The sequence below is a fragment of the Meleagris gallopavo genome, chromosome 25 (assembly GCF_000146605.3).
Source record: "Meleagris gallopavo isolate NT-WF06-2002-E0010 breed Aviagen turkey brand Nicholas breeding stock chromosome 25, Turkey_5.1, whole genome shotgun sequence".
Lineage (NCBI taxonomy): Eukaryota > Metazoa > Chordata > Aves > Galliformes > Phasianidae > Meleagris > Meleagris gallopavo.
Genome location: NC_015035.2, coordinates 3,288,913 through 3,315,395, shown reverse-complemented (window position 1 = coordinate 3,315,395; position 26,483 = coordinate 3,288,913). Strand labels below are relative to the sequence as shown.

The 26,483-nt window shown below is 52.4% G+C and overlaps 1 protein-coding gene across 3 annotated transcripts; it reads right to left on the bottom strand.

Annotated features, from left to right (window-relative positions):
- Nucleotides 1-1,867: 1,867 nt before the first annotated feature.
- RSPO1 (R-spondin 1) lies at nucleotides 1,868-25,708 on the bottom strand. 3 transcript variants are annotated; one of them, XM_010723355.2, is made up of 8 exons: nucleotides 14,381-14,473; nucleotides 13,934-14,255; nucleotides 13,395-13,567; nucleotides 6,543-6,911; nucleotides 4,725-4,916; nucleotides 3,669-3,818; nucleotides 3,140-3,328; nucleotides 1,868-2,549 (listed from the first exon to the last, which is right to left on the bottom strand). In XM_010723355.2, the coding sequence occupies exons 4-8, from the start codon at nucleotides 6,634-6,636 to the stop codon at nucleotides 2,392-2,394; spliced, it is 783 nt and encodes a 260-aa protein (XP_010721657.1). In that variant the 5' UTR covers nucleotides 6,637-6,911; nucleotides 13,395-13,567; nucleotides 13,934-14,255; nucleotides 14,381-14,473; the 3' UTR covers nucleotides 1,868-2,391. The 3 variants fall into 3 exon arrangements, with proteins under 3 accessions (XP_010721657.1, XP_010721658.1, XP_019478353.1); XM_010723356.2 differs by lacking the exon at nucleotides 13,395-13,567 and having other exon boundaries at nucleotides 13,934-14,045; nucleotides 14,180-14,255; XM_019622808.2 differs by lacking the exons at nucleotides 13,395-13,567; nucleotides 13,934-14,255; nucleotides 14,381-14,473 and adding an exon at nucleotides 25,449-25,708.
- Nucleotides 25,709-26,483: the final 775 nt, after the last annotated feature.

Below are 26,483 nucleotides of genomic sequence, written 5' to 3'. Positions count from 1 at the left end.
CTCTCTGAGAGTGGGAAAAAGCACTATTTTTAAGCTGATTAAAAAATAAAAAACAAGAAATTTGACTTTTCTTTTTCATATTTTCCTTCTAAGTTTTCTAAATTTCATCTTCAACCATCCATAGTGAAAAATCCTGATTTTCCTAATACACGTTTTAAACTTTCCTTTGCCTTTCTCCCTCTTTCCTCCCATTTTGCTATGAAAAAAAAGAAAAAGGAAGAAAAAAGGGAAAAGGGTGCAACAGAAAGAAGTTCTTCAGTTTTTCTAAGAAACTCTAAAAATTTCTACAAGATATGCTGTGTTGATTTATTATATGCAGTTGAGTTTTGAAATATTTGTGCAAGTATTGCCATGAGTTACTGTAGGGAATGCAGTTAGTTAACAGAGCCTTAGTGTCTAAAACCTTACTAATGCACTCTCTCTTCTCTTTAATCCTTGTTGAGAACTGGATTGAGATACTGAAGCAGGAGGGAAGGAAGAGGAGTTCCTGAATTAGCAAGCTGAGGTTTGTGAAAAGGTTACTGACTATTGCTGCTGAAAAGCGGAAGGGAAAAATGAGTTTGCTTACATGCAGTGCCAGGTTGCAAACAAAATACTTATTTCACAGGCTAGCTGAGGCTAGAGAGCAAAATGAGATCTGATCTTTCAGCTGGGAGGCCTTCGGGAATCGTCTGAACAAGATCCATAAACAACTGAAAGGATGACTTTAAGAACCTCTCTCTCTCCGCTTGGTATGCTGCTCGTTTATCATTGTGCTGAAATGGAATCCCCTTTAAAAGATATAACGGCTCCTTGTTTACTTAAACACAAAGTGGATGATGGGCTGAAAGGTTTTGCTGCCAGTGGAGCAGTCATGGAGAGCTTGGTACAGCCCTGGAGCTGGAACAACTATGCAGCTCCCACGTTCTGAGCTAAGCCAAAACACCGGGACCTGGTGGGGAGGCATCCACCTCCACACGAGGCCGAGGTGGTGCAAAACAAGGGCAGCAGGACTTGGCTTTGTCAGGTTTAGCTCTGGAGTGAGTTTTTCCCATCCCCTTTCCCTTCCTGGGGAGCCAGGAGCTCTGGCACATCGCTGGGGACCGTGGCACCTCCCTGGCTCCATCCCTTGGAACAAAAGGAATTTTGCTGAACTCTAGAGGAATTAAGGGTCAATATTTATATTGAGGAAGCATGTTTTAAAATATAAGGGAAATGGAGCAATGTGCCATGTGACATGTCAAGGCAAGGCTCCCCATGCAGAGAAGGGAAGTGAGAAGCGTGCGCCCACTGCAGCCTCGCCAGGTCCACACCGAGCACCATCCTCCTGGTTCCTCTGCCTGCTGCCAATTCTTGCAGAGCAGAAGTGTTTGTGCTGAGTCCAGGATCTTCCCATTGGTGGCATGGAGACCGGTGGTTCCTATCAAACTTAAACACTTGCTTTGCAGAGCCTGAGCTGTGCCTTCCCCCTCCCACCTTCATTCCCTCCTGCTGTGCGTTTGGGCGGTGGCGGGACAAATGGACAAGTCTGTCCCTGGCCAGGAGCAGAGCCTGGGAGCTGTGACAACGAACAAAATCACAGCATTTTGCAGCCTGCAGCTTGCTATTAGCCCTCGTTGTCTCAAGCCAGGTCCTTGAATGGCGATTTCCTCAGGGAGCAGTGCAATCCTGTGTGGGCAACAGACTGAGCTCTGGCTGCAGCGCAGCCGGCAGCATTAAGTGGGATTTTCTTAAAGCTTTTGTCAGTTTCCCTTCCACAAGTGAGTCTCTGTCCTGTGGGACACCAGCCTCCATAGGGGCCAAGGCATGAACCACACACTCAGGAAGCCAGTTGTCATCTTGGTTGGTTTTTCATTTGTTTGTTTGTTTGTTGTTTTTTTTTTTCCTCTTTTTTTTTTTTTTTTGTTTGGTTTGGTTTTGTTTTGCTTTTAATTCAGAATAACTCTTTGAAGCAGATTCAGGGCAGATACCACTGACCTCTTACCACAAACGTTTAACATGTATTATTCTCAATGATAAAGTCATACAGCTTAAAACACAAAATAAAGGGTTGGGGGGTAGAGAAAGAGGACACTGCCTTTGTGTGAATCCAGTTCCCCAGTTTGGAAGAGCAGAAATCCAGTCCCCGTGGCTGGCTGGGCACGAGGCAAGTGTCCCGAGGCCCCATGTCCCCATCCTTGGTTCATCCTCACCTCTGGTCCCGCAATGTCCCACTGCCCCAGTGGATGCCATCCGTGGTGCTGGGGGTACCGCCTCCTTAAGTGTTGTGGATGTGGCTTCTGTCGAGTCTAGTCTAGGAGTATAGGTCTGTCTTTCTGACGTGTAATGTTGTGTAGCAGTGCTCTGGTTCAATAAAGCTTTCATATACATAGCAGCAATGAAGTCTTGCCATCAGGTGACATAAAGGGGCAGCTATTGGGCAGGGCTGGCGGATGTGGTGGGGGCTACAGCCCCTCTCTGTTTGCTCTTCCTTTTCTTGGTGCCAGACTTTGCATCTTTGGTGTCTTTCCGATTTCTGTTCCCATTTGTATTATCTTGCTTTCCTTGCTCATCCTTTTTCTTCCTTTTCCCTGCAACAAAGCAAAGGGCAGCAAAGGAGGATCAGGCCTGGATCTGTCTTTGCAGTTTCCAGCAGGACTCCTGATGCATGCATTTCCCCGCTGCTGCCTGAGGCCTTTTGCTGTCACACTGCTGCCTGCATTGCTCGCAGCCAGGTGGGGCTCAACCCTTCCTGCTCTTACTCACTGCTCAGAACCGGTTCCCCTCCAAGCAGCCAACCCAGCCACAATCCTGTGCACCCCATAAGAGGATGACCAAGCCACCATTCATCCTATTGACACTGCATTTCCAGGGAAAAGCACAGACCTCAGCACTCCCATGAAGGAGATGACAACTCCCATTGCTGCAGCACACAGAGATTGCTCAGCTGCCTCGTTTGCTAAAGTACCCTCATCCTGCAGGGCAGGCAGCAAGCCATAGGGCCAAGGGGCTGCCCAGATGCTCCATCCCATTGGGGTCCCTCCGGGAGCTCTGCTCCCCAACACAAATCACCCGTGCCATACAGAGATGGTGGGATGTCCATTTACAGTGCTGATCTGTTAGGCTGAACACTGACACATAAAGAGGTGCTGGGGAAAATTAGGCAATGCTCCACGCTCACCTTCGGGGCATTGGCTCTTCTGCACAGTGCATCTGCGCACCTCCGTGGTGGCGGGGCACAGGGACACGTCCCCAGAGGGAGCCTGCAGGATCCGCCGCGTTCGGTCCTCGTTCCCCTTCTTGAAGCCACACAGCTTTCTCTTCTTGGAGCAGGGCCCCCAGGGCCCCCACTCACTCATTTCACATTGTGCTGCCAGATAACAAGACAGGTATCTCTCATTTCTCTCTGCTGCACCTCTGGGAGCCCTTCCACCACTCTCCCAATGGAGCCAGAGCAGTGTATGCATTTCCCCAGCAGTTCCCAGGTTTTCTGGCACCCCCTTTCCTACCACACCATGAGCTCTGAACACTCCAAAAGCAATTTGCATGAATATTGCAGTGCCCATCCATGCTCTGCCCAGCCAAGGGCTGGGTACAAGGCTGCCTGAAGCATTTCCCATTAGGCACCAACACAGCATCCCTGAGGGGTTGGTTTGATCACCTAAACCAATGTGTAGCAATAGATGCATTGAAAGCTCATTGTTGCTTACCAGGACTGCTGCACTCCATGGTGCCGTTGGCAGCAGAGTAGCCTTCAGGGCATGTGACGTAACATCTCCCTTTGTGCAAATACAAACCTTCCTTACATTTTGTGCAAAAGTTTCGGCTGAAGCAGGACTCACAGTTCTCGATTTTGCATTCTGGAGGAAAAAAAAAAAACCCACAAAGTCGTCATGAAGCCTGATGTGAACACAACTGCTGGCAGCCCTGGTGAGCAGAGCAGCACACAGGAGCTGTGATTCACACTGTGTGTGTGTGCCCGGGCTGAGGCTGCAGCCATGCAAGGGGTTGAGTGGACAAGGAGCAGGTGTGGGCAGAGGCATAACTGAGCACCAAAGGCTCAGGGAGCTCCAGACAGTTCCCCACAGTTTGTTCCTGGCTCCAGTGAGAGTCTCTGTGTGCCCTGCCAGCCCTGCTCATGCAGATTGCTCGGATGCTGGTTTCCTCTGAGCTGCTCCCTGCTGCAGGACAGAGCCACTATGCTGCAGCAGCTGCCAGGTGGACGTCAGGCAGGGTGGAAAAGCTTTGGGCTTGTGTTCAGCTTGAGCATCAGTCTGCCAAAGTGGGAAAGTGCAAAGAATAAAGCCTGGTGTCAGCTGCTCCAGCTGCAGCTCCAGCATGTGCAGCAAAGAAAGCGAGCTGGATGGAAACCTGGCTGTGAGGTGGTGTGCATAGAACTGCCAGGGAAGTGATTGCATTTTTCCACACCAAGCTTCTTTCTGGTGCTCTGGCTGAATGAGGCAGAGCTGGGCTGAGGATCCCGTTCAGGGAGATGGTTTGTTATTCAAATGGGCAGAGAGAAGAGCAGGTATTTGTGCCAGCACTGCTCCTCCTGCTCCCTCCCAAAGAGGAGGGGTGTCAGCATCCCTCTCTTCCAGGATCCCACGTCACTGCACCCGCGTGGGGCAGAGTGCACTGTGGTAGAGCAGTGCAGCCCTGCACACTCTTCTGGTGACATACTTTGCTTTCATGGATGATCCATTCACTGCTACCCCTGCCCACAGCATGGACAGGGACCTGTGGAGGATCTCAGAGCCGATACTCACTGATGCACTTGTTCATGTCTGTATTGCGAAGGCCGAAGTATCCCAGTGGACAGGATGGGAGGCAGATCCCAATTTGCCGGATATCATTCCTCTCCAGAAGGATGAAGAGCTTGGGGGAACATCTCAGGCACCCGTTGAACTCAGAGCACAGGTCGCAGCCCCTGGCACAGCCCTGGCTCAGCTCAGTGCTAACTGCAAGAGCAGGAGAGAGGCAGTGGTGAGATGGGCATCGCTGCTGTGCAAGAGCCTCTTTGGAGGGCAGCCAGCAGCTTCCTGGAGACAAATCCCCTTCTGAGGAAAGCTGCCATAAATATTTGATGCAAAGTATGAGTTTACGTCCTGACACAATTGCTGCCCAGAGAGAACAAATCAAACCCAGCTCAATAATTCATCAACCTTGTCCCTCTGCATGGCTTTGCCTGGGGGATGCCTTGGTCACCCTGCTCTGCCTGCAGCTCCAGCACCACCAGGACCAGGGCTCAAAAGCAGCCACAAGCTGCAAGCAGCATTCAAGCAGGACATCACCATACCAGAGGCCAGACATCAGTACCACCCCAGGCACCTTTGGGACAAGCAAGGGACAGAGCCACACAGAGCCAGAGGGAAACCATCTTCATAGAAGCCTGCCTCGTATTCCTTGCCAGGCTGAGTCCCAGCTGTGTCTCACCATGACCCCTCTGACGCTCACTCTATCTGGCAGTGCAGGAGATTTCTCTGCCCCCAAAATAGAGATGTGTTCTCAGCTCCTAAGTTTAGTCCAAGAAAAATTCTCAATTCCCTGTCTTGAGAGTTTTCTGCTTTTAATTATCATATAAAATGCTGCTTGTTTTGAAACCCATAGCATTCTTTGCAGGCTAGAATGCAGGTTCTTTTTATTAGTTTATTATGCAAGCAGTGTCCTTGTTTATAGAAAGACTGTGTATGTTAAAATGTATTCTTTTAAATACTGTGTTTACTACACTTCAAAAGCAGGAGTGGAGCACCAGAGCGTTCCCATACTAAGTGGTCATGCTAAGTGGTAGGAGGGCTTTCCTTTCCCTCCTGCAGACCCAGGGTCCTGCACGCTCCTTGCTGCCTGTCCTCACCCTATAACTGGTCCCAGCTCACCTGCAGGGTGCAGAGGCAGCTGCAGCCTCAGAAGAGGAAGCAGAAAGTAGAGGCACCCCTCGCCTGGGGTCCTGCAGTGCCCCGATCCCAGGAGGCTGCTCCATGGCTGGGCTGTGACCTCCATGCTGTGTCTGGGGCTGCAGGCCCATGGGGGTCTGGCCCTATCCCTCCCCATGGAGCTGAGGTCTGCCTCTGCGGCAAATGTATGAGCCGAGACTCGCTAGGAGCCATGCTTAATAACATTAGCCATGACATCCAGCTTTCCCTGTTCTCACGGAGCTCCAGCAGTCAGTTTTAACATAAAATCATTTTTATATAATTCAATTTAAATCAGTTTTAATGTAAACCAGTTCTAAAACGAGCTTGAATAAAGGAGGAGAAATCCATGGGGCTGCTCTTGTGCCTTAGGAGCCAGTCGAGTCCCTGCGTGGGGCTGCCCAAACCCTGCCCTGGTAATTAAAACCCGCACTTCCCATGCACCTCGGGTTGCAGCTGGGGACAACCAGGGGAAAATGGACTGAGTGGGCAGCAGCCTGGGACAAAGTGAGGACCCAGACCTCACCAGGCTGTCCACATATCAGCACATATTCCTGTTCTAATCAGGCAAACATTCCCATTCTGCACAGGCAAACAGTCACTATTTGCATGGACAAGCATTCCCAGTCTGCATAGCATCAGGAGAAGGAGAGAAGAGAAATGTTTCATACATACTTCGCCTTTGCCTCTTGCCCTTCACCACTTTGCTGCCGCCTGTTAGATCCATCGAGCTTAGAAAAACCACCACCACAAACAGTCCAAGCTGCATAGTAACTCTCCAGCGCCGCAGCCCTGTAGCGCAGGGTGATCGGAGTCCGTGGCCACTAAAACCTCCTGGGCTGGCTCAGAGCTGAGAGTCTGTGTGCGACGCCTGGTGCAGGACCATATCCACCAGCTACCACTGCAGCAGCAGAGACCTTAGGTAGCAGGTAACATGGTTCTACCTTCATCCCCATATGGAGCGCAGGAGCTCGGGTCCAGTCCCATCGGGGGGTTGGGCAGTCAGCGTTAGCTGCTCGGAGTTTCCACGTGCAGGTGCAGGAACTGGAAAGAAAGAAGAGAAGGGATTCACTCCACTGGATGACAAATACTGGTCTCCATCGCTCTCACACCAAGTGGATTGGGTTGGCATTGCAGTGAGTCACGGAGCAGAACTGGGGGAGCAGTGCATGGGGGGAATCCCTCTCCAAGCCCACCTGCAAGTCATTGCTTGGCATAATAACAGCACATGGCTTTCCCAGGGAAATGCCTGATGTGGTCATGCCATCTGCTGATGCTGCACATGGTTGTAGCTCTAACATGTTTATTGTAGTGCCAGTGCTCTTCAGCAGATGGTTGCTGCGGGCTGCCAGGAGCACAGGATGTTTCCCATCGGGTGGGCACCTCTGGGAACTGGGAGTACAGTTGGGCGTGGAGTGACCCTGAAGAGCTTGGGGACTTGTCCCCAAGTTTGGGGATGGGCCAGAGTTGTCCTGGACCTGCTGAAATGTTGCAGTTCTGCTCTTAGAGTGATTGCAAACTCCTGAGCTTCCCTTGGAGCAGCACTGACACAGCTGTATGCTCTGGATCAGCCAACAAACATGCTCAGAGCAATGAGATGTGCAATTCCAGGAGGACAGGTGACATGTTCCTCTGCTTAAAATCTGGGAGAAGAAAGAAAAGCCCAATGCAGAGGGCTGTGGGATGCTGAGCTGTTGCTGTTGCAGTGATGCCAGACCCAACCCATGGTGTGCAGGGATGCTTGCAGTTCTGCTGCAGGAGCAGCTCTGTGCTCTGCTCTGGGGAAAGGCCACGAGGGTGGCTTTGTGTGCACTGGGAGTGGAGGAAGTGTGACTTCCAGGCTGAACAGAAAGCCCTGACCCAGCACAACGGGGCTGTGCTCCTCTCTACCCAGCTGGCAAACCACAGCCCCACCAACTGCTGCCATTGTGTGGGAATAAAGGTGACAACATTCACTCTGTGAGGTCAGTAGAATTAGAAAATGGTTTTAATCCCCTTATAATAATTGTGCAATCACCAGTGCCCCGAATGGGCAGTGGTGATGGGGCTGGAACAATGCCCGGCTGCAGCTTGCAGCATTGGGAAGGGGTGCAGGACCCGATGCTCAGCCATGCTGAGGGGTCACCCTCCATCCCACAGCACACATGGACCCCATGGCTGGAGAAACCATGAGAGCCATCCAGCTGGAAGCAAAACCTGTGCCCAGAAGGATGCTTCCTGCACCCCAGCATCAACACTGAAAGCCCACGAGCAATCACACAAATGATAGAAAAGCTCTTCAATGCCTCTCACAGCAGCAGTAGAGGGGAAGCTGCTGGAGGAAGCGGCCCTTGCAGCAGTGCAGCTTGGTGCTGAGATGAGTGGGAGCTTTGGGGCAGTGCTGATTCCAGCACACCAACACTGCTGGGAGGGCACCACAGGGCACTGCTGGCATCCGCCTGCCCGACAGCTTTGAACTTTTCACTGTATTTGTCCTGCAGATCCCCTGAGAGCTGCTGGGGTAAGAGCACAGCGCTGCCCATGTGCTTGTTGTTACAGCCCACGGCATCATCCAGGGGATTTTCAAATAAATAATTAAGCGCTTGTGTAAACACCAACTTGTTCTGCACTTCCCAGCCTGTTTGCTGCAAGCTGCTTTATAAACACTGTCAAGTGCTTAAGCTGGGCTGTTTGGGAGTGTTTACCGGAGAAGAGATCTGTGCAGAGATCGCACCGTTGAGCTGCTGCAGCCCCTCTATGTGCAGCATTCATGGGTATGTGAGTGGGACAGCTTGCACAGAGCGGTGAGCCAGCGTGGATCCTTTGGGGAGCACAGCATGGCACAGCATGGCATGGCATAGCACAGCCCAACGTGGCATGGCACAGCGTGGCATGGCATGGCACAACACGACACACATGGCACAGCATGGCACAGCACAGCATGGAGCACGGCGTGGCACAGGATGGAACAGAATAGCACAGAATGGCATGGCATGGCAAGGCACAGAATGGTACAGCATGGCATGTTGTAGAACAGCATAGCATGGCACTGTGTGGCACAGCACAGCACACCAGGAGGAGCCCAGGGATGCTCACCAAGCATGAGCAGTGCTGTGCCAGTGCAGCAGCACAAAACAAACTCTTCCCAAATTAGTGCTGAAAGCTGCACCAGCAGAGCACTGCCACCACTGCTCCGACTGCACTGCTGCTATTCCCTGCAGTGAGGGTGATGCGTGTCCCAGGAAGTACACGCTGAACCAGCTCTGTGTCCTTTGCTGTTTACACAACAGTCACAGTACAGACAAACCTCTCCCGGTGCGGGGACAGCAGCAGGGATGCTCTCAGGGAGCAAACACTGCCCCGTGTGCCAAGAGCCAGCATGAGGCTGTGCCTCAGCTGCACAAGCGCAGGGGCAGGGAGTGCCATGGGAAACCCAGAGCTCTGAACATGAGTATTTTCTCCTCCTCATCTCCTTCCAGTTGTGCACTTTCCACGTTCATCCTCCTCAGCAAACTCCATGTGCCCATGGTGTGCCCAGTGGGAGAGGAGCTGAGATCCCAGCACTTCCCACCCTCAGGACACAAATTATGATTCTTTACACTATTGTAGCCATCAGTCAAGCTCAGGTTGCTGCAAACAATTCCCAGTCTAAACATTAGCAGGATTTATGCCATTATCCCATCGACAGGAAGAATTTAGGGTAACCCGAATTACTCTGAATTCATTTATGGAGAGACCTGGCCCCTGCATCTGTGATGACAGTAAGCCTTGTTTGCAATTCAATCAGGATAAATTGGTCCTTGGGAGATCCGATACAAACCAGAGAATGTAAACCATCCAGATAATTTACCATTAGTCCTCCTACACACAAGGTGAGAAAGACCAACATTATATCCCAGGATATTTGAGACCTAATCCGCAATAACTAAATTGCTGATGTATTGCCTCTCGCTGGATGTATCAGGCTATCAGTAATGTAAACGGACTCTCCAAAGGTTTACTGAAGTGGGAAGAGAAGGACCAGATGTTGGTTGAGGGCTGGAGTCAGGACAGCAGCCGGGAGCTGCCCGTGGGATGCTGGACAAAGGAATTTGAGTTTCCACATCTTTGAGGTGGGCAGATAATTTGGATTTCACCTTGGCAGCCTCTTTGAGGGGCGTAGAGATACCAGGAGACCAGATTGCATCCATTTATTCTGCCTTCCCGATGATGTTGTTCCCAATTTCTGCTGTAGCAGGGCTAGATCCCACCAGGTGGGACATCACCAGCTGGAAAGCAGGCATCTTTTAAACAAGCAGAAGCCCACACATCTGTTTATCTCACCACATGCCTTACCCTCCCTTGGCAAAAGCCACACTGAGGTATCTGAATCTCATGGGCTGAGGTGGGGATGGGGCCTGGCTGCAGCCCTTGGGGGTCAGAATTCAGTACACCACACAGGCACAGGGACCAAGGTTCCATCCAGCACCTGCAGAACTCATTGCATCAGAGCTGAGCACAGGCAGGAGCAGGACAGAGGGCTGAGCACCAGAGAGCAGCTCAGCACCAACTCCCTGCACCAGGACTCTGCAAATGCAGAACTGCACCATGCAGAAGGCAGGGGCAATGGGTGAGGGTTGCAAGATGCAATAGCAGCAGCAACATCAAACGCTCCACCCATCTCAGAGCTTCTGAACAGCTCTCTCCCATCACCAGTGAGGGCCTGAAGTGCAGAACTGGCACTGCAAAGACCATTTTTACCAAGAGCACATCATGCTCATTGGTGGGAACTCTCTTGCTGTCTTTCCAAGGGCAGTTTTCTCTGCAGCAAGGCAGAGAACAGCAACATGCTGCACGAGAAGTGCTTTTGGAGCATCCCTTGCATGCACGGCTTGGGCATTGTGCTCAGCCCGCGAGCGGCCCTGCGCAGTGCATGTAGAGCCACTTTGTTCTGCCTAATCCCTGAAGCAATAAAAGAAGGCTGCATTAAGTCAAATTTCCGAACCAGAAGGTCTTCATTTGATATTATATCCGAGTGCCAAGTTCTGCAAAATCCCTAACCCATAAACTCCACTGAAAAAATAAAATAATAAAAAACAATCTGGCAGCGGCGTTCTCCACAGCATTGTTGAGGTCTGACTCCTTCCACCAGCTTCTGCACTGCATTCCCCCGTATCTCAGAGCCGTGCTGTGACCCCACGAGTGAGGAACATGGAGAGCAGTTTCCTGCCTGCGGGTGCCCCTCTTCCAGGTGCTACCACATATCCCCAGGACCCGCTCTGCTCTGCTCTGCTTGGGCACCTTGCACAGTGCCCAGCACAGCAGCAGCTCTGAGTACAACAGCAATTACTGGTGCCACAGCCTTCACTCCGGGATTGCTTGTGCTCAGCATTGTAAAACACCAGGAAATGTTTTGCTGGGGGATTTCCACTGCCCTTCCCATTAGCGCAGGCAGACGCGGTGGGCTGTAGGCTGTGCCATGCGGCTGCTCACCCTCCAGAGCAGCTGGCAATGCATTGAGGCCATCCCAACGTCATTGCAGAGCTGGAGCCTGCCTGGAGGCTTAGATGGGGTCACCGAAAAACCCAGTGTGGTTGATTTAACTTCACAACAGAAATCCAACCTCCCCCAGGTGACAAGCAGGGACATGGTGCACTACAACAGGAGCAACCAAAGCAAAATTCAGAGCAGGAGTTGCAAAGCAGACCGTTTCAGACCATAACAGGCCAGGTGGGCTCTGAAAACCAGAGATTTCCACCAAAAGAGCTCCTCAACAAACAGCCCCGGGAGCTGCATTGCTGCACAGCGGGGTGCTGAGTTACACTGTCAGCGTGGCCAAGCGAGGGCTGACAGCGATGTCATACAATTGACTCTAAATATATGGTTTTTAAAAGCAAACTTCCAGGGCTTACAGGAGCCCAATGAGTCACAAGCTACTGTGTAAGCAGCTTCTCCAGGAGAAGGCAGAGAGCAAACCCAAGGCAAAGGCATGGAGCAGCACCAAGGGCTTTCTGCTCAGCCATAGGCAGTGGAAGCATCACTAGGCTCCCTGCAAGGACCTCCCCACGCTGCCTCTCCTACTGACATGGCACCACCTGGGAAACCTCAGCCTCACACGTTACAGGAGCAGAACAAAAAACACAGCTGGGAGAAAACAGTCAGCAGCCTCAGCATGGGGCATTGCTGCTGTGCTGGCAGGAGGCAGCAAGCAAGGCAGCCCCAGCTTTCTGCTACTGCTGCAAATGCATTTGAGCTCTGTGTCTGAGGGGCTCACAGCATCTCATGCCCTGAGGCAGTGGGACCAGCACTGAGCTCCACAGGGCCTGGCATAGCACAGGGGTGGTTTGCAGTGAAGACTTTCTGCAGTCACAGGGGGTCATCCCCATGGACAGGTCATTGCGGGCATGGCTGCAGAGTTGCCTCTAGCAGGGGCTGCAGGCAACATGGGCACCTCTATGCTATGGGAAAGTGACAGGTGACCCTGCTCTCCCACCTCTCTGCTGTCTCCCCGTGGCATGCTGTATATTATATCCCCTCTACCTTTTGCTTTACCAGCAGCCCTGTAGCTCAGGCACAAAAGTGCTGGTTCAGCTCAGGTCCAGCTCAGGTGAGGGGAACATGGAGTTTGTTCTGTGCCCTGCAGCCACCTGTGCATGCTGCATTATTTGGGGTGTGTTGGTGGGGTGGCAGCCCCATCTCTGCAGAGCACTGCTCGCTCCCTGCTGCGTCCCTCAGGGTGGTGCTGCTGCTCTCACAGTGGGGCTGGGTGCACATCCAGCTGCAGGGAGCCTCGTCCCCAGGGGGGCTTCCAGGCATGGCTCAGTGCCTGCATCCCACACAGCCATCATATCCTGGCCCTGGGTGGGCAGGTGGAGGTGAGCTGGCAGGGAGGAGCACGGGGTCACAGGTGGTCTTCAGGCAAAATAATTCAAGCTGGATAGTGCTGCAGGAAGAAGTTTTGCAGCAAATATTGGGTCCTCGTGGGTCTCAGCAAAAGCCTGGCCACCAAACAACACTGTTGAACACCGCCTCAAGATCCCAGATCTTCAGCTTGCATGGTTATCTGCACCAATGCCCAGCGACCTGTGCACAGGAGATCAAAGGCTCCATCCTGCCACACTGTGCAACATTGCTTCCACCAGCACTGCCCTGCTGTAGTGCCTTTTTCTGTAAAGCATTCCTTTAAGCCCAAACCTGAACAACTCCTTGCCCATCTCAAGGGGAACACACGTCTGAGCCTATAGAAATCATAGAAGCCCAAAGATAAAAACATCCCAGTGTCAGCAACACACCATTCCCTTGCTCCATAGGCGTGCAGGACCACAAGGACGGGTCAGACCTGGCCATGACCTGGCTTGGTGCTGGGGACACCCAAGAATGGAGCCGTGTCCCTTCCTGCCCATGGGACAGAGCCTAACCCGTGGCTTACCCACCAGCACCCAGACACAGCAGCACTTCCCGTGCACAGCGGCACGGGGTGTTAACGCTGATGTCCAATTATTCTTATGATCGCTGTTAACCATTTTCTTACCAATCCCCCACCCCAAAACCCAAGGAGCACACACTTACCCCGCACTGCTCGGCTGCCTGCTGCGTCCCCATGGGTCCCGTCCTCTGGAGCAGGCAGTTTTGCATGCAGCAGGACAGTATCGAGGCAGTAATTACTTAATGGGTCAGTTCCCTCATTGCACGGGCACGCTCCTCTCCGCCAGCCACTGGGACAGCAGCAGCACACCGAGCAGCTGTGGGACCACAAAGCCAGCCCTGAACCCGGCACCAGCAGCACACCGAGCTGCACACCAAGCAGCACACCGAGCTGCACACCAAGCAGCACACCGAGCTGCACGGCTCGCCCCTCCGTTGGGGCGCTTTGCAGCGGCACGGGGCAGAGCAGCAGCCCGGCTCCTTTGCGCAGCCCCTCTCACCTTGGGGGTGGGGGATCCCGACAGATCGGGCTGTGATTTCTCACAGCTTTCATTGTCTGAACTCATTATCCGCGTTGCACAAGGCAAACCCGCAAGTCGGATGCTGACAAGGCTCGCGTTCCTCATTAGCAGCCCACATTGCAAAAGCTTCATCTAAACAAACATGCATTCTGAAACCCTTACCTCTGACTTGTCACTCCCTCATCACTGCTGCAAAGGCTCTACTGGTTTTAAACCACTACCAGACCAACTACAAAAATCCTCAGTTCCTCCAGCGAAAGTTACTTGCGCGTTTCTGTCAAAAAAAATACAAAATACTTTCATGGCGAGTTCATGGAGCAGGCTGGTGCTCTTGGGTCTGGGGGCTCTGTTCACGTGTCTGTAAGCAGGTTCCTAACAGCATCCCAGGCTTTGCGCAGAGAAACAAACCCTTCTGTGATGTGCAGGATTTCAGCTCGTAAAGATCGCCCAGGCTAGTTCATACTCCATCAGCCCACGCTGCTCCCTGTGTATGCAAAGCAGAAAGTATGTGATCATATCAGAGCAATTTGCACATTAATAAATCCAGGTCTCAATGCCGTAGACTCCATCCCCATCCACCGGCTAGGGTTTTTTTATTATTATTATTACCAGAGTATCCAGCTTTGTAAAGGCATCTAGTGCAAACTCCTGCATGAGGGAATTCCACCCCACTAGTACCACCTCCTAAGACAATATCCAGCCAAAATATTGTGACTGTTGCAAAACCCGGACTGGAGCTCCACAAAGGACCTTCCAGCATTGCATCCAGAGCCAACGGGGTCTCAGTAAATTACTGCAGAGTGACACAACATCTCGTTTTCTTTGTAGTCTTTTTTATTTATGACAGTTAATTCCGAGTTATTACTAACATTTCAGTGGTAACTGGCATATGAAGTCATCAGCTGTCACAACTGCATCTGTTAATAAACATGTCAGATATTAAAAGCAGCTTATTATGCTCCGGAGGGGGGGGAGGCACCGAGCTGATGAGCTTTACAGCCTGGTTATTTTTCCATCCCTGTAGCTGTGCAACAGGAGGAAACGCTCACACGTGGGAAAGCACCATCCTCGCCATGGGACCGTGCTGCTCCTTGCCCCGAGCCCTGTCCCCTCTCCTCCTCGCTGTGTCCCTGCTCTCTTTCATGTCCCTAACACAGGAGTGACATGGGACCAACTGCTCTGCATGGGGCATGTGTGCAGGGGAAGGGTGGCACATCCCCAGTGTCCCCAGGAGCCACCATAACCGGTGGGCTGGTCAGGATGCAGCTGGGCAGCACCCAGCACCCTCCCTGCCTGCACCCTGCCGTGCCTGCTGCAAAGGAGGACCAGGAGAGGATGGGCAGCAGTTGTCCCCAGTGTCAGCAACTCTCACCCTCGCTTCTGGGGGGCAGACATGGTGCCAACCACCCTGGGTTCATCCCCCAGCTCTGCTCCATTGCCATCTAGAGCCAGAAATCGGGGTCTCTAGCCCACTCCCAGCCATGGGTAGCTTCAGGGGGACACTCAGGTGTTATACATGGGATAGCAATGGCCATGCCAATGTCTCCTTTCCCATTCAACTCCACCATCCTCAGCACATGAGGAAGCAGCATGTCTTCTTCCTGCCTGGCTCCATGGCCCTGCCTAAGGCTTTCCTCATCATAATGCCTCTGCCTGTCTCTGTCCGGAGGTAATTTGCATGTTGCGGTCTTTTAGGGGTGATGTCAGCAGTGACACCATCCAAACTTTCTGTGGGTAGGTTAGTTGGAATCACCCAGCGAAGCAGTTCCTCACAGCCCAAACGTGTGACTGCAGTGAGCAGCAGCCCGTGGAGCTGAAGAAGGCATTGCACCAAATGCTTCATCTTTGCTTTCCCCCTTCTGGCCACCATTCCTCCTCCAGCCATCACTTCTGTGCTACAGTATTGATCTGAGCCAGGAGACAGCAGATGATCCCCAGAAACCACTCTTAGTGGCTGGATGAGAGATGGATGTGACGCTTGCTCTAATTGCAGCGCTGTTAATGAAGTCAAGAAGCAAAGTCTCTCCTGGGTTGGGATGAGGCGGGCAGGAGGATCCCTTAGCAGGCATTCCCTGCTCCTGCAGCCACCACTGCCCCAATGGCAGCTGTGGCCGTGTGGCTCCAGACGGCCCCGATCCCCCGGGAAATGGGTCAGCATCCCTCCCATCTGAGCACATGGCCGCCTTCATTGTAGGTGTGAGATCCACTGGAGCGTATGCCATCGTCCTTCTGTAATGAGTAAAATTCTGTCTTTGCCTCCAGATTATCACAGGGACGCTACAGGAGAGCAGGCTGTGCCATGCAGGGTGTCTAAAACGGCAGAAGTCTCGAAGAAACGAGGAGCTGTGCTGTCTTCACTTCATCACTGGGATCTGCGTCCCTCAGGTGGGAAAACAAAGATAGGAAACAGCCCAAAACACACAATGAGGAAAATTCAGCATATGCTGAACTGGAAGTTTGATTTGTCCTGAATTTTCTTTGGCACTTTGTTCAGTATCCCTGCTTTCCTACTCATAACCAGCACCTTCTGAGCTCACTGCTGTCCCACAGGAGCATTACTGAATGTGGTTTGAGCACTGCACAGATGCAAAGTGGGCAGTGCCATTGGCCTCCGTATCAAAGAGCTGTTCTACTTCCGAATGGAGATTTCTGCTCTCTATCCTAGAAGTCTTGAAGTGATACCCAACGTTGCTGAGACAAAATCCCATAATGGAACCTAAGAGCGAGCAGCCTGATGGATAGAAACTCTGCACATTATGCTCATGTGGGATAACCAAACCTTTCCCTTCCCAGCCTCTCTCAGCCCAGCTGACAGCCATAGATCGAGTTTCAGTGCGGAGCAAATGTTTATAACTGAGCAATAAACCCCTGAAGACAGAGCTTTATGGACAAATCCGGCGGTGGGAATGGGGCTACTGGGCACACCGGTAATTAGCGAGCAGTGCCGTGTCTGACTGAAGGCAGGAGAGGGGCTTGCCAGCTACCTGGTGTTAGGAGGTATCATTGCAGAGGATGGTAAATCACACTAAATCCTGCCTTAACACCCTGCACAATAAATCCAGCACCGAGTCCCACATTTCTCCCCCTTCTGACAGGCAGCTAATTTACCGCTTTGTTTTTCTTTCGCTAATGGCTGTTGAGGCTGATCCTAAATTAATCCTGAACAGGCTGTTTCTCTCTTATACAAAAGAACATGAAATTCCACATTTTCACGGGGTAAAAAAGCCAAGCTGCTCCCGATTGGAAGCAGAGCTGCTGTCTCGGAGGTTCCCATCTCAGCAGGTGCTGCGGCAGCAGCAGCACAGGGGCTTCAGGAGGTCCCACTCCTCTTGCTCAGCCACCCCAGGGCTTCATTCCCAGCACCACCTCTTCTTGCTTACAAGCAGCCCAGTGCAATCACGGAGAGGATCATCAGATTTACTCCTCCAACAGCAAAAGCATCAGCCTCAGCAGGGCACCACGCTGCTACCTTTAGGAGCATTGGACGGATTGATGGCCAGTTTGACACCTTACTAATATTTGCTTTCATTATTAACGTGACACAAAAAGCCTCTGCTCTGAATCCTGAGGACCTGGTTTTCCCATCCAAACCCATAGATGGGAAAGGCATGGGAAACCTCACTGAGTGCCAGGTGCTCCTTTGTTTGGGGCTTCCCTGGGATCCTCCCCTGGAAGCACTGATGCCTTTCTGCACTTGAACTCAGCAAGTTTTGTTGTGTTAGGTAGCAAAGTGAGCTGCAGGTCTAATGCTCAGCCACCAGAGCCCCCCAGCCTAGGTGATGCTGCCTGGCTGGTCTCCAGCCATCCCCTTGCAGAGCTTCTTGTCTCACTCCTCACAAAGCAGCGCTGCTCCCACTCCGAAGAGGAGACTCCTCCAGTTTGTGCAGAGAAAACAGCAGCTCCCACAGTCCCAAGCTCACAGCTGGGACACCCGGCTTCCCTTCCCATTAAAACGCTGCTCTTATCCTGACCGAGCTCCCCCAGCCACATCTCCTGCCCTACACCCCCTGTGTCCCCAGCTGCTAGGTGACAACACCCCCGAGCAGAGTCCCCACCCCTCCTGGGGGACACCCAGGTTGGCACCATCTCTGCACCTTCTCACTGTGCATGGCACATCCCCACCCTGCAGCTCCAGTGCTGAGCACCACAGCTTGGGGCAGACCGTGCTCTGCTCCGCCTGACATTAACCCTGTCTGCAGATACCAGTGCCTACAAGTCCTCAGCTGGCACACAGGATGCATTACTCATGCCCCATGCCTCATCAGCCTTTTGATAATATCTCAGCATAAGCAGAAAGCAGAGAAGACGCTCACAGAGGCACCAGGAGGAAAGAGAGAACTTGCTGAAATCAACTCTGAAGTGCTGCAGCTCCAGACCTTCCCTGCTCTGCTTCTCCGCACCCTTCTTTGACAAAAAGGTTTGCTTTGCAGAAGGCTTATCTAGCGCAGGATGATTGATAGCCTGGGCAATTGTTTTTAATAATATCTGAACACCTGCAGTCCTCAGTTCCCGGTAATACAGTTATCCCAAGTGCCTAACTTATTGCATAAACAACTGCTCTGGTTGCAAAGACAACTATCAAGTTCCCAACGCAGCCGCACTTGGGGGTCACGCACAGGGGCACGCAGGATCATTCCTCCCACACGGCCATGGGGAGCTGCTCTGCTCTGGGATCGCTGCAACGTGCTGCTTTTCTCCGTGGTACAACACCACGGGCTCCTTGCTCACCAGGCATGAGTGGGCAGGTGGTGACTGCATGTGCCAGCAGCACACGTGCATGCGACCAGCAAGCAGTCCTGCTCTGCAGCATCTCCTCTCTGCCTGGCATCACGTGCATGCTGGGAAATGCTCCTTTTCTCGCTCGCTTCGAAGGGCCTTTTCCCCTGTTGTTTGAGGAATGCTGTTTGAATTAGCTCCACGGATTGCAAACAGACCCCGTTGTTTTCTTTTCCCGATGCAGGGAGGCTTCTGTTCTCTTTGGCCTGCTGGATTAACCAGGGGGCCTCACACGCTGACCCCTCTGCAGCTCAGGGAAGCTAATTTAATCCCAATATTGTTACAGATCACAGCAGGACAGATCTCGCAGATTCCTTGAGGCAAAGCAGCTCTCTGGCAGGGACAGGAGCGTTCTGTTTGTGGAGGCAGGAACCTCTGCAGTTTTTTTCTGTAAAATTTCCTCTACAAAACACAGGAGGCCAGGGAGCAGGCAGCAGCAGGGGGGGTTTGCAGGGGCAGCTTTGGGCAGACAGTGGTCATGCAGGGAGCTGCTCCTCCTGCATTGCACAGCATCCACAGAGCTGCTCCCCCTGCGTCCTGCAGCATCCCTTGGGAGGGTGGGGGCCATAAGCAAAGGTGATGCAGCCGAGCATCAACTCGCTATTTCTTTTCCTTGATATTTTTCCCCATGGCACGTGCACAAGCCCAAGAACTATCCTATGGATCATCCACTCTGCTGCCCCATGTGCTGCCCCATGCGTTACCCCTGCATCACCCCATGCATTGCCCTCTGCTGACTCTGAGTTTATCACTCTTCTCCAGCTCAGCTCGTTCTGCAAATGGGACATAGCTGGGAGATCCTTCTCCCCACTGCCCTTTCTGCCCTGCAGTGTGCAGGTGCTCGGTGCTGCAGGCTCTGGGCAGACTGATCGTTTCCACCCAAAGTGGTTTGCTTCAGGAAAAGGCATCTTTGTAACAGGACAATCATCTAAACCTCACTTGTGCTTTAGTGTGTGCCTTCACTCCTCTTCTTTCCCTTTGCACAACGTTTCAGCTCTTCTTTGTGTTGATCTTGCCAATCAATGATGCTCCAGGATTAAAGGCGAATTATTTAACAAACCCACAGGAACCCTAATCTTCATACGTCAGTGTATTTCCAAAGTGCATCACCTGGGATGAAGCACAGGCTGTTCCGTGGGGAGCACTGCCCCTGGATCTTCCAGCCCTGCTATGGGATGGGCTGTGCAGGGCAGCCCTGCCTCTCCCAGCATCATTTGAGGGGTTTTGATATTTGGGAAAAGTAAATTGCTTTGAGACACTATTAAAGTCAAGCTAAAATGATGACAGCCACAGGGCTGGAACTTGCAGCACATCCCATAGCTCTGCCCAGAGCTGGAATGGGGAGAAGATCAGGCAGGAGGACACAAGACACAGTGCTTTGAGTTGAAGGCTGCTCTGTGAGCAGCTTCTCCCTCCCTGGGTTCCTGGGGCACCCAAAGAGCCACCAGAGCCCATCCTTCTCTCAGCCACCAGCGGCTCTGGGGAACATTCCTGCTGGCTGACATTTCCCAGGGCAGTGAGGGAAGAGGAAAAAAAGGCACTTTTCCCAATATTAATTCTTGCAACATAAAAAACAAGCAAACAAACAAAAAAACCCTACCACTCCCCAAAATAACCGCAATAGCTGTAAAGCCTGACACGGCCAGGGGGAGAACGGCTACAGCTTGGCTGGAAAACAGCACTGCCACCCCCTCCAAGCGGTCATATCCCAGATGTGAGACATCATGTGTGACAAAACCCAGAGGAAGGACACGCAGGAGGCTTGTAATTGCTGCAGACTCCCATCTCAGCATGGGCACACGGGTGGGTGACCTCGGGAGTCCCCAGCACCGGTGATGGCTGCAGATGTGGCCCTGTCCTCATGTACCCATGTGCAGCAGGAGCCTGGGGAGGAAGGCACGAGGAAAGGAGGGAGGAAGGCACGAGGCAGTGAGGAATATCACTCTATGGAAATCAGGGTGAATAAGTAATTTGTAACCGTATCACAAAAGCTGTCAGTGTGCGCTTGCTCTCTGAGACATTTGCAGTACATCTGTAATGATTTTAATCATAATTAAAGATGCTATCCTGTGAGCACGCGGAAGCAGCACGGCTCGGGCTGTGCATACGGCCTTAATTCTGCTGCACTGCGGCTTTGGAGAGATTTCCAGCAGAGCCATCAGCTTTGCTGGTGCAGAGGGGATGTGCATTGTGTTTTAAACTATATAATTAATTGAGTGCCATGCTCTGTAAGGAGTGAATTCTGCCCAGGGATTTGGGTAATTCTATAAACATGGAGAAGGAGCAACGCCCAGCGCTGGGCAGGGAGGGGATGGCAGTGTTGGGACCGGGTGCTGCAGAAAGCTGGGGAGAGGGAAAGGCTGAGAGGGGGAGAATGATGGGGGGAGGAGATGTGAAAGTGGAGGGCAGGGTGCAGGGTGCAGCCAGTGCTGCCTTGCAGCCCCGGTCCAGACCCATTACTTCACGCTGCACATGCACTCCACTTCGAGCTCCGTGTCTGCACGGAAGGAGTCTGTCCATAGTTTAAATATCTTCAATATGACAGTGCGGAGAAGAGAATGGACTGTTCAGGGCTCAAAAAAGGATGGCAGAGCAGAAAACAATGGTCTGAGGCAAAGGAAAGAATGCTTCAGGAGCCCTCAGCCAGAGCCGCGCAGGGCGGCGGAGCAGATGTAGCGACGTCTGCTGCAGGGCTCAGCGGCTGGAGACAGTCAGTGCAAGTTCAGATGAGCCATTCTCTGGGAAAATGCAGTGATGCCTCCAGGGAACGGCTGAGCGTCTCTTCTCATCTGCATGAAATATGTCCCAGAGCTCAGCCACCACCCTCCCTGCAGGGACACCCATTCAGGGCAGCCCCGCACCCTGCAATGCTCTGAGGGCACTGAGCCACGAGGTTCAGAAAAGGTGGGTTGTAACAAAAAATCACTGAAATAACCAAGGGGTCTGCAGTAAAGCTGTGCCAAATATGGGTGTGTGGAGGCTTTGGGCAATGGGTAGCTCCGCTCCTCCTGGACAAAGGTTTGCAGTGGGTGCTTGCCCACTTCCCTGCATGGGAAGGTTTTGGTGATGGGGAGAGATGCGGCAGGCACACAGCACAGAAGGCAGTCACTCCCAAAGGGACAAAGGCACAGGGCCATCGCAGAGCCCTGGACATGTCCTGCTTCCATTCCATGTGTGGAAGAGCAGCCACAGCCTGGGACAGGCAGAAGAGAAGGTCGGAGCCCCACCAGCAGTTAAAGTTAATCAGAAATGAGTATCTGTTTCCTTACTGTGCCCTTTCCAGTCTCCTCCAGTACTTCCAGGTGCGTGCAGAGGGATCAGTGCATGAGCAACTCATTGCTGCAGGCAGGAGGTCCCATGGCCAGCAAACAGGAGACAAGCTGCTTCCTGGAGCTGCCCTTCCGTTTACCAGGAGGGGGGAGAAACAATGCAGTACTTGCAGTGTCAGCAACAGAGCTACCATAGACCTGACAGCCCCTCGTGCAGCCTTTGCCCTGGAAGCTTCGGGGTTTCATTTCCAATTAAGTTTTTCATATGGTAACATTCAGAACTTTGATGCTACTTTTGCCTAAGAGAGAACATACTTTCACTGTTGTGCCCAGCCCAGGAATGACTTCTCCACTATTAAAATGTAATTTAATTTATCTCCATGGATTTTGTGATGACTGGGATTTGTCTAAGGAGACATTTAAAGGAGAACTTTTGCATTATTAAATGTATGTGCAAGGAAGCTGAGTTCTGGCATTCTCTGATAACCAAATTTCTTTTCTAGTCTCCACTATATCCATCATGATAAAAGCCCCTGCCAAAGCCCTAACTCAAGCCATGCTTCTGGCATATTGTGAAACGCATCGGGGGGAGAAGGAAAGAAACCCACAAGATGCTCCAGTGCGGTATTTTTTTTAATCAAAGTTTCAAGGATATTGATGGTTTACCTCATAAGGTAAACATTTGTAGCCCAGTTGCTTTTCCCAGGGCTAAACCAGAAACAAGTGGCTCTCAGAAACTGCAACGAATTTGCTCTGACAGACTCCAGTCTGCTTCAAAATGAGTTTTCTTAAAATTCTCAGCCTTCCTTCCACACATGGGGCAGCAACGGGGGGGCTTCCTGGGGGCTGCAGGGTGGCTGTGTTTTTGAGGGATGAGCCCATTCCACCTGCACAGCACAGTGCTCGTCCCCGATGTCACTGTCCCCCTGCTCCCTGGCACCCCTAGGCTCACCCAAAAGGTGACAGAGGAGCAGCTTTTGTGCTGTCACTTGGGGTGACACAAGTCCCCTCTGCCCAGTGCAGGCACTGTGTCCTGCAGCCTCCCCAGCAGCACTGCTCCTGCAGCCCTCCTGTGCTGGTTAACCCCACACTGAGCTGCAGTGGCACTATCTGGAATAAGGGAGCAGGAGAGGGGTGGGGGCTGTGGGTGCCAGTGCCTGTTTGGGCAGCCTGTGGGATCCTGCATGCTGCACGCACAGCCCGGGTGCAGCACAACTCTCAGGGCTGCATTTGTTGTGCACAGACAGCTGGCTGCAGGTGTCACCCTGACAGCCATCCTCCTTGGCAGAGCTGGCATCGGTGCACACCAGCTCCAGTTCCATGATCACTACATGCTAGAAGGTGGGAAGGATCCTGGGGCTGATGTCTGCCAGCACACACCTATATGCCAAGAAAACCTCAGCAGCCTGAGCTCCAGGTCCTCTCTGCTCTCCCAAACCTCCCTCGAGAGTCACCATGTGTGTGTCCCTATTCCTAACTCTCCCCAGCGCTCACCCAGCCACAGCTCAGCAAACCCACATCCCACGGTAGGGAACAGCACAAGTGATCTTCAGTTCAAGACTCACTGTGCTACCGTGCTCACTATTAAAAGCTCCACACAGAGCATGAGATTTCCTGCACACAGAGAGGAAGGTATCTGTTTTTAGAGCCTAATTTTATTGCTTCATGGACCAGAGCCATGGCAAACCGTGCTGTGAAAAGTGCTCTTTTCCCTAAGAGTGTCTCCAGGGCATAACAACAGCTCTGGAGCTGGGGCAGAGCCAAGATACTTTCACCACCAAAGCTGGCATCGCCCCGGGACTGTGTGCATGGCACAGCACCATGCTGGCAGCACCTGGCATGGGAGGACGACGTGCCTGTGCAGCCCTGGCCTCCGACCGCACAGAGCTGCTGCTCTGCCTTGTGTATAAGTCAAAACCTGCACACCGCTTGTTACAGAGATGCTCGCTATTTTAACAGGCTGAAGTGGGAGAAGGGAAAGAGCTGCCAGCTCCCAGCTGGACTCTGCTGTGGGAGCTAATGGAGGATTAGCCCAGTAGCGTGTCTTTACAAATCGTTGGTTCCCAGAGTACACAAAGCAGAGCTCTGAGCGCCTCAGCGCAGAGGCAGAGACAATTATTTTGGGAAAACGACTGTGTTTTCCAGCAGGGCGTGCACAGATGGGACCCTGAGCACAGTCCTCCCGCTGCTGCTGCCAGCTGAGCCCCACTGTCCCCACACTTGTGCATCCCAAAGCAGAGCGGGTTTGCAGAGCAGGGCTGCTCCAGATACCTGCTGGCATGACCTGGCGCAAGGAAACCTATCCAGGAGAGGGGAGGCTGATAGGGATGGCTGCTCTGCTCAGCACAGCCTCTCTTCAAGGCAACTCACAGGCTTGGGATGGGCTGCAGAGTACCCATAGAGGCCCCAGTGTGCACTGACCAAGGACACAACGCAACTCTTCAGCCCTCCCAGTGCAGCATTGCACCCTTCTCCAGACAAGGAGGGAAATCCAGGGCTGCCCCCACTGCATGGGCTCATGCTGGTGCTGCCCATCCCCACGCCCTGAGCTGACTGCTGTCACCACATCCCACTGCCACCGCATCCCACTGCTACCATGTCCCCCTGCCACCGCATCCCACTACCACTACATCCTGCTGCCACCACATCCCACTGTCACCACATCCCATTGCCACATCCCACTGCCACCGTATCCCTCTGTCAGTCCCACGCTGGACGTTTCAGCACACAACAGAGCTGCAGTACCAAATGCCAACCCATCCCGCTCCCCACACCCGCAATTGCCCATTGACACAGGGACGTACTGGATGCCCTCCCCATGCCCTTCCATCAGCTGTCCCCCCTTACCAACCCTACACTGAGTGCACAATCGCTGCTGGGAGATGAACATGTATTGGGCTGCAGAGGGCACAGGGTGAGGAGTGCTGCCCACAGGGCCAGGGCTGCCCCTATACTGAGCTGGAAGCACTCACTACTTATTTCACAGCAACTTCCGACATTTCAGAAATTGTTTTCACTCTGGCTTGGAATGAAGACAAATATTTCAGAAATTTCCTGGATAACATAAAGTTTAAAATATCCTCCGAACTAAAATAGAACGGATAGGCTATCTCAGCACTTGTGTTATGTCACATTGTGCCAGCTCATGGTACGCTGCGTAGGATCACAGATGGCGTACCGATATAAACAAAAACACAAAGAATGCCAATGAAGAGAAGAGAAACAAAATGCCGAAATGAGAAATTCTCTAAAATGATTTTTTTGTTGTTGTTTTTCTTCTGCCTTGTGCAAATTAATTCTCCGAGGGGAAGCACTGGGATTTTCTCAAAGAGCACGATCTGGTCTGGAGGAGGAGGAGGAGGAGGAGGAGGAGGACCGCCCCAGAGCGCTCCCAGCAGCACAGCGTGGAGCGGGGCTGCCTGCAGGCTACCCCTGGTGCCCTTCCTGCCCCCTCCTCCCTCCAGCTCTTATCTTGTTTATGGAAAGCCAAAGTGAGCCCCGCTCCGCGCTGTCGGACGGCGGAGATAAAGCCAAGATGGATCAGCCCAGCGCAGAGGTTCACCGCGGAGAGCAGCAGTGCAGAGCGAATGGGGCACCCCGTGCCCATGCAGAGGGGCCGGGTGGGATCTTACCTGGAGTTGGCTCCTGCTGTCCCCGCACATCTCCCACCCAGATGGCTGCTCAGTGCCGGCACCGCTGTCCCTCACTGGGGCTTTGCAGCAGGCTGACCGCCGGGCGCCCGCTGGCACCCATCCCCTGTCCCGTGCCTCTCCAGAAAGGCTCTGCTGGGAAGCAGCGCCGAACCTCATGTCTCCAGCGCTGTATCCACCCCTTCCCACCCTCTTGGGGTTCAGTCCTGCCAGTTCCACTTGTGGGCTGTCCTCACCACTTTGGGCCTTTCTACCGCTCCCCTTCTTGTGGCTCTGGATGTCACCACAGACACGCTTTTATGAGAGTGGGCTTGTGCAAGGCTTGTATAAAGTGTTCTCAGAAATACGAGGTCCTGTCATTTGTAAAACTAATAAAAACGTCCAATAATTTTTACAAGGGGAAAAATGAGTCATTGGATGGCACATTTCTCATTACTGGCATTTTACAATTAAAATGAGTATCTATTGAATCAATCCAAAGTTCTTATTGTTAGCAGACACTAATAACTTCCTGAGCTATTGAAGATACTTTTTTTTTTTTCTGAAGAAACATGACCCCTGACCATTGCATTTCTCGTCGAGAGTGGTATCCAGCTGAGACCAGCTCTGCTCAGCTCCTGCTGGAGTGGTTTCAAACACATCCTGATGAGACTGGTGGCTATAACTGGGTGGGAAATTGTTTTTGAGCCCTCAAAAATGTTCAAGATTTCAAAATTTTTCCCGTTCCACATGGGGATGAATCCAGAATTGTTCAGCTTTTTTTTTTTTTTTAATTTTAATGACAAAAAGTTAAAAAATCATGGAAACCATCTCCGGAATAGCCAATAGCCATCGGTCACGCTGAGCAGAGCGGAGCAGGGATCCCGCCCGCCGCGCTGGTGGCTGTGCTGGCACAGCCACTTCTCCTCCCTCCCAGCATGGGATGCCCATTCCGGACCTCCCCACCTTCTCTGGTGACAGATGAATCCAGGACAACTTTCCCGAGTCACCGCAGCATCCGTGCATCCCTCAGGCAAA